Below are 16,435 nucleotides of genomic sequence, written 5' to 3' on the forward strand. Positions count from 1 at the left end.
TAAATCATGCAACTTTCCTCCTGCCTCTGCAAAACTGTTTAATGTGCGCAGCGCGATTACCGGCGAATGGCCGCGTTGCGCAATCAATAAGTCGGTTTATAATGAAAGTACAGCAGTCTGTGTGCGGAGATCCGGCAGACCTGGTGCTGGCCGCTGCACCGCGTCGGCACCGGCCGGCACTGGCCGCGGCACCGCGCGGTGTGCGGCCACCCGGTCACCCGGTCTGCCGGATCTGCCAGGTGCCGCTCCGGCTGTCAGTTGGACCTTTCTGAAGAAGGAGGAAGTTACCTCCGAAACTGTCAAGGTAAATAAACACCCCATGTCTGATTAAAAGGACCAAAAACGTTTTTTAGTTAAAAGGAAGACATGATGTATTTGAACTACATTGATTTATAATGACGTCGGGCCATGCCTGTTGTTGTCGTATTTCAATGTGATGACGCGCACACCGGGGGCAATCGTGCTTGGGCGCGTTTGGGAAAAAGGCAATGTGAGTGCAGGCCAGCCGGGGACTGGAGAGGGGGGGATTTTGGCTTTAGCACGATACGGACTCAAACTTGCCAATGTGAGTGGGCCCTTAATGAGAAATGCCGGACCACACCAAGCCAAACCACTGAACAGGATTTTTTCATACACCAACACAGCACGTCATCGCACTAAACCATAGGTACTTAGACTGTGTGTGAAGTACTGGTCTCATTCTTCTGGCGGTGAAAGCAGATTTGCTGCTGACACACTCCAGACGTCATGACCTCCTTCCCAGCACTTCCAGCCCCCTGCCTGTTAATAACAACTCAGCTTTTTATGATGTTTTGTTTGCTGAAACTAGGCAGACCCACAAAGAAAAGCATCAACAGTCCAAATTGAAAAGGGACCGGAGAAAAACACCTCAGTCAAAAGTATCAAAACCATTCCCGAGATGAATGGGAAAGGTGGATGTGGGTTTGGCTTTATTTCTGTGGTGTATCACTGAGAAAAGCCTTAGCTAAACAGAGAGACAAAAGGCATGAGAATTGTATGGATCCACATTGACCACTGGCATGACAAAGAGAGTTTGTTCTTATGAACTTTACTGGCAGTGACTGGGCACATTCAAAATGTCAAGTGGAGGATGGGAAGGGGTAAAGAATGGGTGGGCCGGTGCAGGATTGCACTGAGGAGAAGAATGGAAAGCAAAGAATGGGAGTGAGTGAATGCATTAATGCATGAAAAGAGGAGGGCAGACAATCAGAGCAGAGCAGGACAATGGTCTCGCAATAGGAAAAATTCCAGCATTTGGACATAAACTGTAAAGCTAAGACACACTCACTTTTGGGAGTTCCTGCCATATATACAAGGGACTAACATTAAAAAAACTGCCTCACCCACCACTGGGAATAACCCCCCACCCTCGCTTCAATATAAAGCTAAACCTCTTACTCTTTGCTGTCAAGTCCTCGTGTCAACCTGCCTGTCTCACACCAGGTAGTTCCAGACTCTCGGTCTGGACAGTATCTGGGGTCAAGGCCCTCCAACAGAGCGCTCTTCATAGGTCATATCCTGTCCGAAGGGGGATGACGGGTTCTTTTTTTACCATGGGAGGTGGATGGCCGGGGGTCAGGGGTCAGGGCTGCTCTCTCAGGTTTCAAAGCTTGCTGGGGGCCGAGGTCACAGGGTCACAATGAGTAGTTCACTTCTAGTTATGGCTGCTGTGTCTTTGTGCATCACAGTAATAGCTTCCGCAATTAAACCCTGAAAATGGAAGCGTTTACATCCTCCGGTTTAAGAGGGGAACAATGATGATCGCTGTGACAACCGCTTTGGCCAATCACGTCACGTCTCCGGGTGCTCCTGAGCTGGTGGGCAACGCAACACACACTAAAACAGAGTCTTGACTCTGTGGATGTAGTCAGCAATCAATCACCGAGGGCAGCTCTGCTTTTGACCTCAGTGGATAAACACAGTTGCTGTGTGAGTTCACTGTTGGGAATAAAAGGCTACTAGGTCTGGCTGACCTATGTGTGTGTGTGTGTGTGTGTGTGTGTGTTTATGTGCGGGTTGTGGTGGTGGCAGTGGTGGTGTTGGTGGAGGCCAGATTAACAAACACCTTATTAGTTTAAGAGAGAAAAAGAAAGAGGAAGAAAAGAAAAGAAGAGGAACCAGAGAGCAATTTGATGAAAACAGAAAGCAATTAATCTAAGAGTAAATAGGGGATTTTTCAAACTTTTTCATGTTCCAGAGACTCAGGTAAACTTTTATCAAGACACGGACACCCATTTGAGGTGATTTTGCCTGAAGGACCCTGGTTTGCAAAGATATTTTGGTTTGGGCAAAGTATTAGGATTGTTTACTTGTCATACTTGGACATTAACAAAGAGCGTCAAAGCAAAGATTGGAACATAGTGTTCAAATAAGCATATACATTGTTTTTGCACTGCAGCATTTTCTGGTATACTAAATTATAATGAAATTAAACTGCTGAGGACTCTCTGGCAGCCCCACAAGGACCCCCATGGGTCCCTGAAAACCGTGGCTATATAACATTATCTTAACAATCTTGAAAAAGAGGGAATCCTGATGATGAGAGGTGGAGAATTAACAAAAGAGACATAGAAGGCAGAGGGAGGCGGGGCAGAGAGAGGAGGAGATGTGTCTTAGAGGTCATTCTGCTGGCCAGCACCAGAAGAATAAGTCATTGTTTCTCTTTTTTGATTGAGAAACTGAATGCAGATATTCAGAAGTGGGGTAAAGGGCAATGAGAGAGAGAGAGAGAGGGAGAGCAGAACAAGGGGAGTGGCGGCAGTGCTGGGACGAGATGAGAGAAAGACTTCAGAGAGCCAGGAGGACAAACAAGGACAGAGACAGTTCAGGAAAGCACGAAGCAAAGCACCTGCAACAGAAGACAGAGAGGAGAAAGCAGGGAAGGCTTGCGCAAAAGCTACAAGTTGATTCCTGTTGTTTTCCAGCCGGTCGGCAGGCTCAGAGGAGCTGTAAAATTATTCCATTGTGCAGGGGGAAGTGAAGCGCTTCTGCAGGTGTTATCTCAGTTACCGATAAAAGCCTTTTTGCACAGCATGGCGGGAGACGCGGAGCCCGGGCCGCATAGAGAGAGAGAGCGACACACTTACGTAACCGGCCCCATAACTGCCAACAGCTGGCTCGGCCCGGACTTGTGCTGCTAAAGCCTCCGTGTGTCCAGATCCAGATTTCATGTGTCTCTCACTAACAACATTACAGCAGAGATTAGAACAGAAAGTCCCTGGCCAGTCCCTGAGTGGTTCTGTTCCCATCAGAGATGTATCTGCTCGTCCCGGGCCGGGAAGCACGGCCTGGTCTGGTGCCAAAGGACAGAGAGAAGGCCGTCACTTCAATACACTGATCCACTTATTCGCTTCAAATTGTTTGAAACAGTGTCAACGAGTGTAACACTTCCAGCTTCAAGCACGGGGATGGTTATAAACATTTGTCAACACAAAGTAAATTGTGTATTTCGAGTGCGCCATTGAAAGAAAGTGAGGAAAGCGAGAGGGAGGAAAAACCCTGGAAAAAATTTATGAGCGATACAGAGATATGAGATATAAACCTGCAGCTGCAAAGATCTCTCTTGCGAATCGACAGCCACAAGCTCAGTCAATCTTGCACGTGTTGGACACAATTATCTGTGTTTACTGTTGCAACAAAGCACATTCTGCTCCATTGGCCCTCTCAGCTAGTCAGACCACTAATGAGTCACAGGGGTGGGTAAATAATCAGCTTCTAACAACAACATTATCAGTCAGCACCAGCACTGTGGCCCGAATTCATCGTAGCCTTTGTTTACTCTGCGAATAAAACTGGACTTTTGTTGTAAACGTCATTTCAGATTATCTTTTTTTTTTTCTCCGGGAGTTGAAGGCAGATTAGCTGGTGGGTTGCTGGGGAAATGTTTGGCAGGTTTTTACTGCAAACACTCACAGTCAGGGTGTGAGATCAATATTCAAACCTGTGAGTCACTCACATGTGAACTGAGGTGTTTTTGTCTTGTGTAAGCCGATCCAGCCGAAGGTTATTGGAGCTGCAGTCCAAACAGTGGAAACTATAGGATGACATCAAGGCCAGGCGAACAGAGTGCATAAACATGTGTGCATGCATAAGGATACAAGTGAACACACACAAACGCACACAAACACACACACACACACACACACACACACACTGAACCCTTATCTGTCCCATATGAGAGATCAAAGCACCACAGGCTGACAGCAATCAAACAGAGAATGAGGGAACGCCAACAAAATAAACTGATAAAGAGAGAGCAAGTGATAGAGAGTGCAGGCAACAGAGAGAGAGAGAAAGAGAGAAAGAGAGAGAGAGAGAAACACAGGATGGGGGAATGTAAGCAAGAGGAAGGCAAAAAGTCAGAGAGAAAAAAGATGAAATAAAAGTCGTCACATACGTCCAATACTAAGTAGGTCACTACACCCTGCCACATAAGCTGTCTCCTCACAGAGAACAATGTATGTCTCCGCAGGCCAATCAGTTAACCTCGGCCAAGTAGGCTGCCGCTCTCGGCCAATCACACACTCCGTTGATGACATCAGAGGTACAGTTGGATCCAGACCAGTGAGTACGATCTCTTGTGGAGGGAAGAAAAAAAGTTTCAAAAGGCGGTTCCTCTCAGAAATCAAAACCTTATTGAATTAAGCCCTAGAGGCTCTACGCCTGCGCTCCGGTTTCCCCCGAAATATCACTTACCAGAGTCAAGGCAAAAGCACCGATCATGCCCCAGATACAATTTGGCACCACACAACGAAACTAAGTACAGTATAGGCAACTTGAGACGCTCCATAAACAGCACATGCACCCTGTATCAAAAAGCACACAAGCCCTGACATCTGCTTTAGAGTCAATCCCCCTGGACATAAAAATAAAACACAATAGTGGATATAAAACTTGAATGTCGTGTTTATTGCTGAGCCCCAGAAGCAACATGTGAAATTCTGACATAACTCAAGTCGATCATTAACAAAGATCAATGGAGCGGAGTTTCTATTGTGTGCCCGAGCTGGAGATAAGGCAAAGATAATGCACCGCTTCCGTGGTGTCATTCTTTCTAAAACATGGCATGAATTGCATTTTCAGCTGGATGCTCAGTACCATAAACACAGTAAAAAGGGTCGACACTCATAAAGGCCACACGTGACAAGCACACACATGCCGGTGTGTGTGTGCGTGTGTGTGTGTCTGTGTCTGTGTGAGTGTGAAAGGACAAATTTAACCAGTGGTATGGTAAATGCAAGTTCATTTATGCTTGCCCACAAGGAAAGGGGCTATGGCACATGCATTAGAGCACTCACACACACACACTGTGCGCGATACATAGGCAAATATATACCCAAACACTTTGCCTGAAGGAAAGGACACATGTTACACAGACCACAGGACAGATGTTTCAGAGTCAGAGATGGGCCTCTTTATGGCCCAGCATCAAGCTGTTCAAAGAGACCCTGCTGACCCCGGGACAGAAAGGCTCAATTAGCTCCCCATAATGCGATGGGACAGGAGGGGGGGGGGGGTTTATATAAGCTTATTAAAACATAATCCCACTCGCAACCCTGTACTGTAGCTTTCCAGGGAGGCCACTACTGCTACCATAATGTTAGCTAACAAGAGTCTGGTGACATCAGTCCACCACTGGCCAAACCGGACTGACAGCGTCTCTGACAGACATGGAGGTCATAAATACGGGTCAGCCTGACTCTAATGACTGCAAATGTCACCTCACTCTCACTAAAACCTGGGTGTCATAATCACAGAGTGACTCAGCTCTTGGCACATGTGGTCCTTTGAACATAGCATAACATGAGAAAGAGTAATTAAGGTCTGATACAGTTGAGTTACAAGAGAGATAAGGGGCTGAGGTCTTAAAAATACAGTAATTTGACTTCAGACTAGTAAGGAAGATGAAAAAAATGCACACCTTTGAACTGCTCAACAGTTCTAAACAGTGCAAAGTCATGAACAAAGCATTTTGCTGTGCAGGTTTCATCAGATTCATACTGATGGTGAATGCTCGCAGTAGCAGGCCTGTAAGTTAAAAAAAAAAAAAAAAATTTTTCTTAATTGCATCCAAGCTTTGTTCAAACTCTCAAAATTCTAATTTAAAATCTCTTGGAGATCCCAAAGCTTCCAAAGACACCAAACATGTCCTGTTGCATTAAAAAGAATGCAAACAAAATAATGCACAATACATATAGGTATTTTCTGTTTGATGTAATGGTGCTGCCTTAAAAAATGGCACATTGGGTTTGAAGCACTGCAACCAGCAAATGAGTATGTATGTGAAATTGTTGTTCAATATGGAAAAAAAAAAAGATTTTTCAAACTTTGAAGTTACCTAAAGGTAATCTGAGGGGGAAATCATGTATTTAATTGTGTAACACTGATCTACAAAAATCTGCACCTTAAAACTATCTGAGTGGTGCACAGCGTCCTCACCTGTTCTGTGCTTTGAAAGCAGATTTAAATTAAGAATGTACAGTACTAAATCACTGGTAAATCTAAGTGTGGGTGTCCTTTAATCAGGGCCCCAGACATATTGCATCGCATTACAAGTGCTTGAGCAAGAGTTAATCCTAAAGACAATGTACAAAGTGGAGCAGAGTCTGCTGGTTAGACCAGTTCCCACCCTGCAGACCTGACCGGGGTGGTCTACGGCCCCCTGTAATCCCGCCCCACAGGCTGAGCTCCGGTCATTTCGCTAGCAATCATCTGAGGGGCGCTGAAGAAATCTTTCACCAACTTTAAGCCATCAAAACTGATTATGGATCTGCTCTTTCATGAGGAGTCAGAGTTCAGCTGTTACCTAAAGGATTCTCAGAAGTTACGTAACGAAGCGGGCGTCCAGGAGGGAGAAAAGTTCAAGTGCCATCTGAATTTTTATTCTCCCAGAAAGTCACAGCTGACTGCACCACCCTTTTCACCTAACCATGTCTCCAGACAGCTCGCAGTCATAAAGGATAACCGTGACATTTTTAGCTTTTGTTTCCCATTGTTCAGGCCACTGTTTAGCAAACCGTGGTCCTGTGTATGCATGTATACAATACTGACTGTTCCCATCAACAGAGAGGAAAAGGACAGATACTGCAGCTTCAGCTTCATTTGGAGGAAAAATGAGTGTTGCCCTATTCGACTGAAAGCAATATCTGCCAACGTGGAAGTCGTCTGGATCAGTCAGAAAGTTACCATCTACATAAACCTCTGATTTAAAAATTGCCAACATGCTGGAATAATATTGAGTGCCAATGTTTTGTCAGCTCCACATGGGCTCCATAGTCTTCAAGGGACTGATGATGTTGGCTTATCGACGTGTTTGACATAAGGTTGCACAAATAGTCATTTTCTCTCTCAAAACCTTTGTTATCATATCGTAAATTATATATCTTTTCCGTCTCAAAGACACATTTGGTGTTTGCACAGTGCTGAGCAAACTGTGGAAACTGAGAGGAAACTCTGACACAACAGGACAGACAATCTCACTGTGAAATCTGAACAGCTGGAATGAGGGCTGTGTCAACGTCGCGCCTCACATTTTCACTCTGTTGGGTTTATGATTGGCACCTCAAGATCCCTATCTGAGAAAATGATCTGTGTTGCTTTCATAAAGGTAGATATTACAGTCCAACACAATGCCTCCTGACCTCACACAAGCCTCGGGGCTAAGCCATCACAGGAAAAGTCTGGACACAGTGTACTGGACATGTCCCAGGACGGCTGCCTCGGTAAGACACCACAGTGAGGTTTCCTGCTAAAATATTGGTGGAGCGTGGAGGAGCCGTCCTGACTATCATAATTAGACCACATGGGATTACGCCTACCTTAGTTTGTCCCATTCTGAGGCTAGACAACGTACTCATCTACAGTCTGCCAGACAACACAAACTCTCTTTTAGCTGCCTACCCTATCATTAGCGCTTCCAAACAAGCACAAGCTACCTAGCTAATTGTCATTCTCCGCCCATTGTTTTATACTGTGGTGTGCACACATGGCCATGAATAGGAAGAAAAGGTTATTTTAGGCGACTGTAATCTCCTGATCTTGTTCGGTTAGGCGTCTCGGTGCCAACAAAACCGATGGGAGAGAATCTTTAAAGTTAGTTTCAGCCTTATATTATGAATTTTAGATTTTAGTCAATTTTATGCACCATGATGTATGAAAATATGTCAAACTAGTTTTCAAAGCCAACTTGAATAAAAGCAGACTCTTATCTCTCCGACTTCTCTAACCACACATGACACCGCCCTGACTCTGCTAAAAGTCGGTTTATTTTTATTTACAGTGTTTGACTTGTTCTGCTATTTAGGCATTCCTTGTTTGAACAAGTCAGAGTCTTTTAGGATAGCAAGATGTTTTCCTTGGTGAGCGATTGCTTGTTAATCTACTTTGCAGCAGCATGATACGGTTAAAAAAAAAAAAAAAAAAAAAAAACATAGCACAATTATTGTGTATTGTGATTGTGATAATATTTGCAGTTTTAGTGGGACTGATAAGTTTTGTGTCATAATTTATATTTCAACTGGGGGGAAAAAAAATAGTAAAATGAGGATCATGTGTTTTGTGATGGGGTCTGCACCAAACCATGTTGTTTTGTTTTGTTTTGATGTCTGGATAGTATGATTTGTAGGCCAGGGCATCTCTATAACTACACAGTACTTCACTTATAATAGTATACTGTCACATTTAACCTTTATCAGAAAATTGCAGCTGCTGCCATTTATATATTGCCCTTATCCTTACTGAGATTTCAATATGATTAATTGTGCAGCCCCACTTCATTTGATCATGTTTGAAAATCTCTGTATTTATTGGATCAATCCTTTGGACACTATTTGGTCTGTTTGGTAAGTTTCTATCAATTCTCAAGTAAGCAATATACAAAGCATAAAATTCCTCATTCACCTTTCACCTGTAAACTCCGCTGTCGTCGCAATGTGAGTGCTGAGAGTGCTAAGAGTGGACACAAACAGAGTGCAAATGGATTTAAGATTTCACATTTTATTTTGTTCCTCATATAGCTTAACAAATTGCTCTCATGCCAGTACCAGACACCAACTGAAACACTCATACTGCAAAGTACCATGAAGTACCATTTAGTGTGGGCCAGTACAACCTATGTATATATATATTTATATATACATACAGATTTACCCTGATGACATTACACATATGATAGAAACATCATAGATGATTACTATGTAACATACATAATGGCATACAACATTTCATAAGTTTGTTCTGCACTTGTTGATCAAAGGCTGCGTGCAGAAATGGGCCAGACAGAACAGATAAACAGAGAGCGCTGACAGACACAGGCTTCTGAAAAATAAGAAGCAAACATAGAATCAGCCTCTCTGGCAATTTCAGCTCATTTAACATATCATTTCAAAACAGGAGATAGCTCCAACACGCTGACGAACAAAGGGGGGGGTGGGGGTGGGTGTGGGGGGGTAATAATCTGTTTAAACTGAAACCTAGAGGTCCTGATTACAATGACACAGTAACATCAAACCCTGTAATTGTCCAAAGGCCATTGCATGGCAGGACTTCAGTGATGTGTTTGGACTACGTGTGATAAGTGCAATGTATCGTGGCACCACCCAATCAACTCGCTGTTGTCACTTTGTGGCCGAGGCACAAAGTTCTGGAAATCAACACACTCATTCTGTTTTGCACAACACTCCAGGTGAAGGTTTACTGTCACAGTGATGCAACAACTGAAACTTCAAATCTGGCCAAAACCTACACTTGACATGTTCTGATCATATGTTTTTTTTTTTTCCATATCAGCTGAATAAACATCAATAGGCATTTGCTGCATTCTACTAATATTTTTTAAAGTGGGTTTCGTTGTTTGGATGTGTATTGGGGAGGAGTTTTGGGGACGGTGTGTGTTGTGGGCCTTGAATGTGTGGTCTGCTAACAGTGTGACAGCTGTATCAACACTCACAAATGTGGTACAGACACAGGCAGGCCCAGAGGAACCTCCATACAGTGTTGTGGTTCACACACACACACACACACACACACACACACACACACACACACACAGACACACACACGCACACACACTCACACTATGACCTGGTACTGTTCAATCTAGAGCCAGACACATCCTCAAAAACTCATAGATGTTATAAAAATTTAAATTCACATACTTTTTTTTTTATTATTATTATCCAGAACAAAATCTCATCAGGTCTTATCTAACCCTACACAAGCTATCAGTGAAGTTGTAGGTGCTTGTGATTTAGGCAACAAAGGTGCAGTGCTGGCTTTGATTTTAAGTAATAGGATACATCTTTGATTGGGGGTAAGACAAGCAATTAGCATTGTGCTCTCTACGACTGTATTAATTTCACGTTTTGATTCCATCTGTAAAAATATAAAAGCAGATCTTATGAAAGGGCATTGGGTTGAATTACAGTGTAGAGCACATCAAATTATGTACGTGGTTAAAGAAGGGCATCAAATTCAACAGATGTGAGGGAGTATACTTTGAGTGCATGAGATCACAGTCGTAACTCCTCCCCACTAAGTCAGCTCGTATTTCCTTTGGCCAAGTCCAGTGTAGAGAAAACATGATTCTCAGTCCATGTGCCATAAACTCTGATTAATTCCATTGTGTTTCGTTGGATGCTGGTCACATAATCAGTTCAGACTGGCTCTGTGGAGCACAAAGTGGTTAGAGCATTATACTCTTTGTCTTTAGGAATCAACAAAATCAGGTCAAATTGAAGCCATGCTCAACCCGCAACCACTATACAGCTCAAGCAGGCATGATCTGCCTCTGTGGCACGATTGCTTCACTGATTCAAAGTCACTCTGGGGTCAGAAAACAGAAGTCTGTGTATCCAGCTCATCAACGCAGAGTCCCCTGAACAGCTCAGCAGTTCCAGTTTTATCATCAGTCACAGATAAGATGCCCCGCTCCCTCCCCTACTGGACACACACGTATTTCTTCCACCATGACTTGGAGAGCATCTTCATCTTATCGGCCGTGCTGCGGACCTTCCTCTCTCGCCGCGCTCTCCTGTCAGAGTGCCGCAGCCCCACGCCGATGGCCGCGTCAAACACCTCCTTGAGATTCTTCTGGGTCAGCGCAGAGCACTCCACGTATGTCACTGCCCCGATTTTGTCCGCCAGCGCTCGAGCGTCTTCCTCTAGCACGGGCCTCTCCCTCCTCCTCGCCAGCTCAATCAGGACCTTGACGTCTTGCCGCAGGTCGCACTGCGTTCCCACCAGGAGGACAGGCGTGAGGGGGCACCGGCGGCGGATCTCGGGGACCCACTTCTCCCAGACATTCTGAAAGGAGGCCGGGCTGACCACGCTGAAGCAGAGGAGCAAGGCGTCTGTCCGGGTGTAGCAGAAGTGGCGAAGTTTGTCAAACTCATCCTGAGGGAGACAGAGAGAAGATATTGAGCAATGTGGTGAAGTTGGCAAAGACAGCTGTTACATTTGCAAAGGCAAAAACTCCGCTTATGCCAGCTTCATTATTTATAAAATCAACCAAACAGTTCTTAAAAATTTCCATCTGGTCGAGCTCTAAATCTCTACTTTGTAATGAGCTGTTTCGCTTCAGCTGCTCACCCAAACAGAGTGGCCGCACACTTTCAGTAATCACTTCACGGGTCAACACACACAAGCACCATAGAGCGTCATAGGAAAGGGAATCGTGCCAATGATCCTTCAATAACAAAGCTCAGTCTAAACACTGTTTATACTCAGCTAGTGTATACATGAGCCCTGCCCCCTCTTTTATATCACCTAGATCTCCTAAATTAACACTTTGGAGCCACACAGCTTTGGCTAACAAGAGCCTCCCACATCCTTGAGTACACAGATTAAGTCTGGCAGAAACTCGACACAAACCTCTCTTTCTTTCGCTTAACCCTCTCCTCTCCAGCTTTACTAATCCCCCCTTGCCTAAATAGAATTTGTACTTTTTTTTTTTTTTAATAAGTATAACTTAAAGCTGCAATTGCAATCAATAAAAAGTGAAACTATTTCAGCATTTAAGCACCTATGGATTTGGGGTGCAAAAAAAAAAATCACAGTGGCCACTTATCTACAGAGTTTCCAGTATAAGCTTTGGCTTTGCTCACAGTGTTTGCACTCTGATGACGTAGGTCTGTCTGCACAGTATACAGACATATCAACATCTCTGAGTGAGGAGCAACTTTGTTTATCAGCCATGGCGGCAGCTGTTATCATTTCTCTCAAGATCAGCTCTGGCTCTCTGTCCGCACACCCCCATACACACACCCCACGCCCCTTTTCTCTCACTCAGTCTCTCCCTCTCTCTGTCACCTCTTCTCTTGGCATGATCCAACTGTTCTGGCACAAGCCCTCCTCTTATGAAAGAGCATCAGTACTGTAAGTGTTTGCCAACATTTTTTTCTGCCTATATTTGCCCAAGCTTGCCTGTGCATGCGCATGCTCGCCTACATGTGTACTACAGTAACATTATGTGCAATTCACAACATGCTGGGAGGCTTTAGATGTATTAGGAGCTTGTTCAAATGCCTGCATCCACTTTGCAGCCAAGTTGCCTTTGGACAAAACACGTGGAATATTGTGATACGGTGTAAAACTGGCAGCACTCCTGTGGAGTTACTTAAGTTCAAATATGCTGCTCCCAGGGTAGGGTGCTATTGATTTAGATTACAAAACCCCCACCCATGCCCTAAGAAATTAAAGAGTTTCACAACCTGTTCCCTCCTAAACTGCCTTGTAAATATTAAGAAGGCAAAAACTTTGCCTGGCAGGTAAAACCTCATGTACCACCATGCCCTTCTAATGTCTGGAGTGAGAGAGATAAACATTTTCTCCTTCTGCCTTCCCACTTTTTCTACGTCACACAAGGCATGCAACCTCCAATCTGACCTACTTAATCTGTCTTTAGCACCTTGACACCAACATACGCTATATTACTGTCCCATGGAGCAGCATAATGTCCAAAAGCAGCAACACAGCCAAGGAACTCTGTTATTTCCTGTGTGTTGATTCTGGGAAAAACATGAACCCATACATAGCCTTAAGGAAATCTGGAAAGCAAATGTGACATGGGTGGAGCACTAGAGCGGGCCATGCCTTTCACTAAAAAGTCATGTGGCACTTTTATATAGTGTGAGCAGAGAAGTGTGGAGTCTCCATTGTGGAAATGCACTGGTGCTCAGCTTCATGCGCCCTGCAGGTGACTGGTTATCCATGTGACAGCAGTGCACGGGATGCAGTGATGCATTGCTTCTGATGTGAATATGGTGGTCGTGTATGTGTGTTTGTGTGTGTGCATGTGTGTTACTCACCTGTCCTGCAGTGTCACACAGCTGTAGTCTGACTGGGTTTCCGTCCACCTGAACTACCGCTGTGGACAGAAAGAGATAGACAAACAAAAATAATAAGTCCCAGCTGCCATCAGGACTGCAGCCAGTTATTATGCCTCCACCTGACACTTTGGTAATAAACCCACTCACACACCAACCACGCAGAATATTCTCTGGAATAAACAAATGCCTGCCAGTTGAAAACACATAGCTCCCCCTGGTCAGACTCCTACCATTCTCTTTCAACTCGGTGACTGCCTGCTGTGTTTTGCCCACCCACTCAGCCAGTCCCTGCTCAGACCGTAACACTTTACTGTCGCTCATACCGCTCTGTGAGCTTTGTTCTCTTTTGTTTTGCTTTGACAGAGCCCATTCCAAGGTTGTCTTATAGGAGGAGGGGGTTACAAAGCAGATTTTGTTTGTTCAGTGATTCTCTTCCAATAGGCCCCTCTTCCAGATTGGAAAAGTGGATGAGTCATCTCACAATGAGTTTCATTATAGGGTCATTTATTCTTTTCAAAAGAGAGAGCACAATGCAGTGTGGCAGGCGCATGGAAACATTTACAATGCGCCTGGAGTGTATGATCTGTCACAGCACCTGATCAAAGAGTTTGCTGGAACTACTCATCTAGTAGTAGCACTTGGCGTCATAGCCCTGCACTCGGACAAAAGGGAGAACAAGGGGAGAAAGGGAGGAGGAAAAAAGGAGGAAAACTGAGAGAGAGAGAGAGCGCTGCTATTGTGCAATCATTTCCTAATCCCTGACATACGATACTCCTTTGATTTTCCTCTCTCAGCTGAACCAAAACTCCCCGGACCCCCTATCATCCCCTCGCCTTGCCTCCCGCTCCTCTTCCCTGCTAAAAGCGCCACCTGTGGCATTGCATAACTGCTCAGAAGTCAGCTTTCAGGACGAGGCTCTGATTCCGGGCACCGAGCAATGACATCACCAGCGAGGGCCCCAACTGCACAATCCCTCTCTGTCAGGGCCGGCGAAAGACAATCTCTGCCTCAGAGCCACTGCAACAGATGTGCCCATCCAGTATAGAAGAGAGGGCTTGCAGGTCAAGGCTGACAACAATAGCCAGAGTTGTGCAATCCAAAACCCTACGCACCCCGCCTGCTCCAGATACATTCTCCACTCACTCTGGGAGGGGTGAGCCAACCCACTTTTGAGGGTGGTGTGGGTATTCAGTGAGGATTTTATGGGATTTTTTATTTGCTTGTTTGTGAGTGTTGTTGTGTAACAGTGTAATGTCAGAGAAATAGCTAAGATTTATGAAAAAATGTATGTTGGCAACATTTATCTAGGTCAGATTAAGGGTCAAGTGTGGTGTGGCAATATGAGAGATATCAATATGACATTAGGCATATATTTTATGATCTGTGCATCTGGACAGTCGGCCTGTGGTCTCGCACCCTGCTATGACATTTTAATGCCAATTGACAATGAGTTTTATTTTCAACTGTTTCATTAGACAGTCATCCTGACAGTTATTAAGAGCATCCAACTGAGGAGGTGTCATAAAATTTTCAAGAGGGACTTGCTAAATGGGTTTCAATAAAGATGTGATAATGATGCAATAAAACTGTCCAATGGGGCTTTTGTTTCTGTCCAGTATTGGTCAGTTTAAACAGCAACTGCTCCCCCACAAAAGCTTTTTGCCTCTCGTTTTTTTTTTTTTTTTTCACCAAACAAAGCTCACTGGGACTGGGGTGGTAGTTTTGGAAAATGGAACCATGCCAAATGGAGTCTTGGCAACCAAAGGGAGGATAATTCATCTGCATTAATCGTGTGGGACGAAAGATAATAGGAAACATAAACACATCCATCAGAGCAGTGCAGAATGGGTGTGTGCACTCTCTATAGAGGTGGGGTGATTTCACAGTACATGGCTTTCCTCTGAGTGTGCTATCAGGACAGGTAGACACAACAAACTGACTTGTGAGCTGTGAAATCTGTTCTCAGTGTGGGACACCCAGAGCTCCAGGAGGGGATGCTATGGGCTCTCCAGCAAAAGGAGCAATAGTTTAATTTCACTAAAGGTTACCCCAGTTAGACAATGATTTTTACAACCCCGGGCTCCACTTTTACTAGTAATATCTCCCCTAGTATATTGTATACAGGTATACAATGTAATATACCAATAACAACAACAACAACATACGGGAAAACACGGATTTCCACATGAAACATTTCACAATGAAAATCCAAAGAAACGGATTTGGGATGGGGTGTGACATAAAATGTGAAAACACTTGTCATTTCCCTTTTCTTTTCTTCCCTCCTCTTTTCTTTTCCTTTCTGTAATTTCTTCACTGCATGCATACAATCTGTCTAAATTGCCCATAAGAAACACCTTTCCCAGATTTTACTCACCCGAGAAGTCATCAAAAGCCGTCGGGACGTATTTGGTCGGGTATCCGTTGGTGGTGTAGCTGACCACCAGGCTGGTTTTGCCCACCGCTCCATCGCCGAGGAGGACGCACTTGAGCAGCCGCTCCTGGGCCTGTCCCGGCCGGGCTGGTTTGGGTTTGTGCGGGGGCACCGGAGGAGCCATCGACTTGCTGTAATCCATGGGGACTGGAGGAGACATTCACTCAGAGCAACACTTCACCAACGCATATTATACATGCGCTCTCCTTGAGGGGCAGATGGGGGATCCACCATGAGAACAGAGTTTAGTGTCTCAAATTAAAGTTATGACTGCGGATGAACGGGACTCGTGCGTGAGACAGGCGGCTGCCCTCCCGTCCCGAGCGCTGCTAGTCCTGGTGTGGCAGATTATCACCACAACCACTGGGAGCTCTGCAGTTTACACGGCGGAGGCGGGTCTAATGCGTTATATCCAGATTGATTTGACTAATCCCACCCACTTCACCGCCCAAAAGCACAAATCACATATTTATATATTTTCATAAAGGGTTGCGAATTGATTCATAGATAGTTAAAGCATCTTACTGGCTACTTATGAGCAGCTGGAAGAGTAGAATAGAATAGAATAGAACACAATCCTTTCCACTATTGCGTCTGTTTATTTTTATAGGTGCATTTTTTTCTCCAGTACACACTCCAGTCAAGTTGCTTTAAA

General features: G+C 44.7%; 1 protein-coding gene across 1 annotated transcript; it reads right to left on the minus strand.

Annotated features, from left to right (window-relative positions):
• Positions 1–8,999: 8,999 nt before the first annotated feature.
• Positions 9,000–16,138, minus strand: rhoub (ras homolog family member Ub). The gene is made up of 3 exons (XM_030067736.1): positions 15,724–16,138; positions 13,326–13,384; positions 9,000–11,412 (listed from the first exon to the last, which is right to left on the minus strand). Exons 1-3 carry the CDS (start codon positions 15,938–15,940, stop codon positions 10,957–10,959), a joined length of 732 nt encoding a protein of 243 aa, XP_029923596.1. The 5' UTR covers positions 15,941–16,138; the 3' UTR covers positions 9,000–10,956.
• Between the last annotated feature and the right edge of the window lie 297 nt (positions 16,139–16,435).

This window comes from Myripristis murdjan, chromosome 13 (assembly GCF_902150065.1).
Source record: "Myripristis murdjan chromosome 13, fMyrMur1.1, whole genome shotgun sequence".
NCBI lineage: Eukaryota > Metazoa > Chordata > Actinopteri > Holocentriformes > Holocentridae > Myripristis > Myripristis murdjan.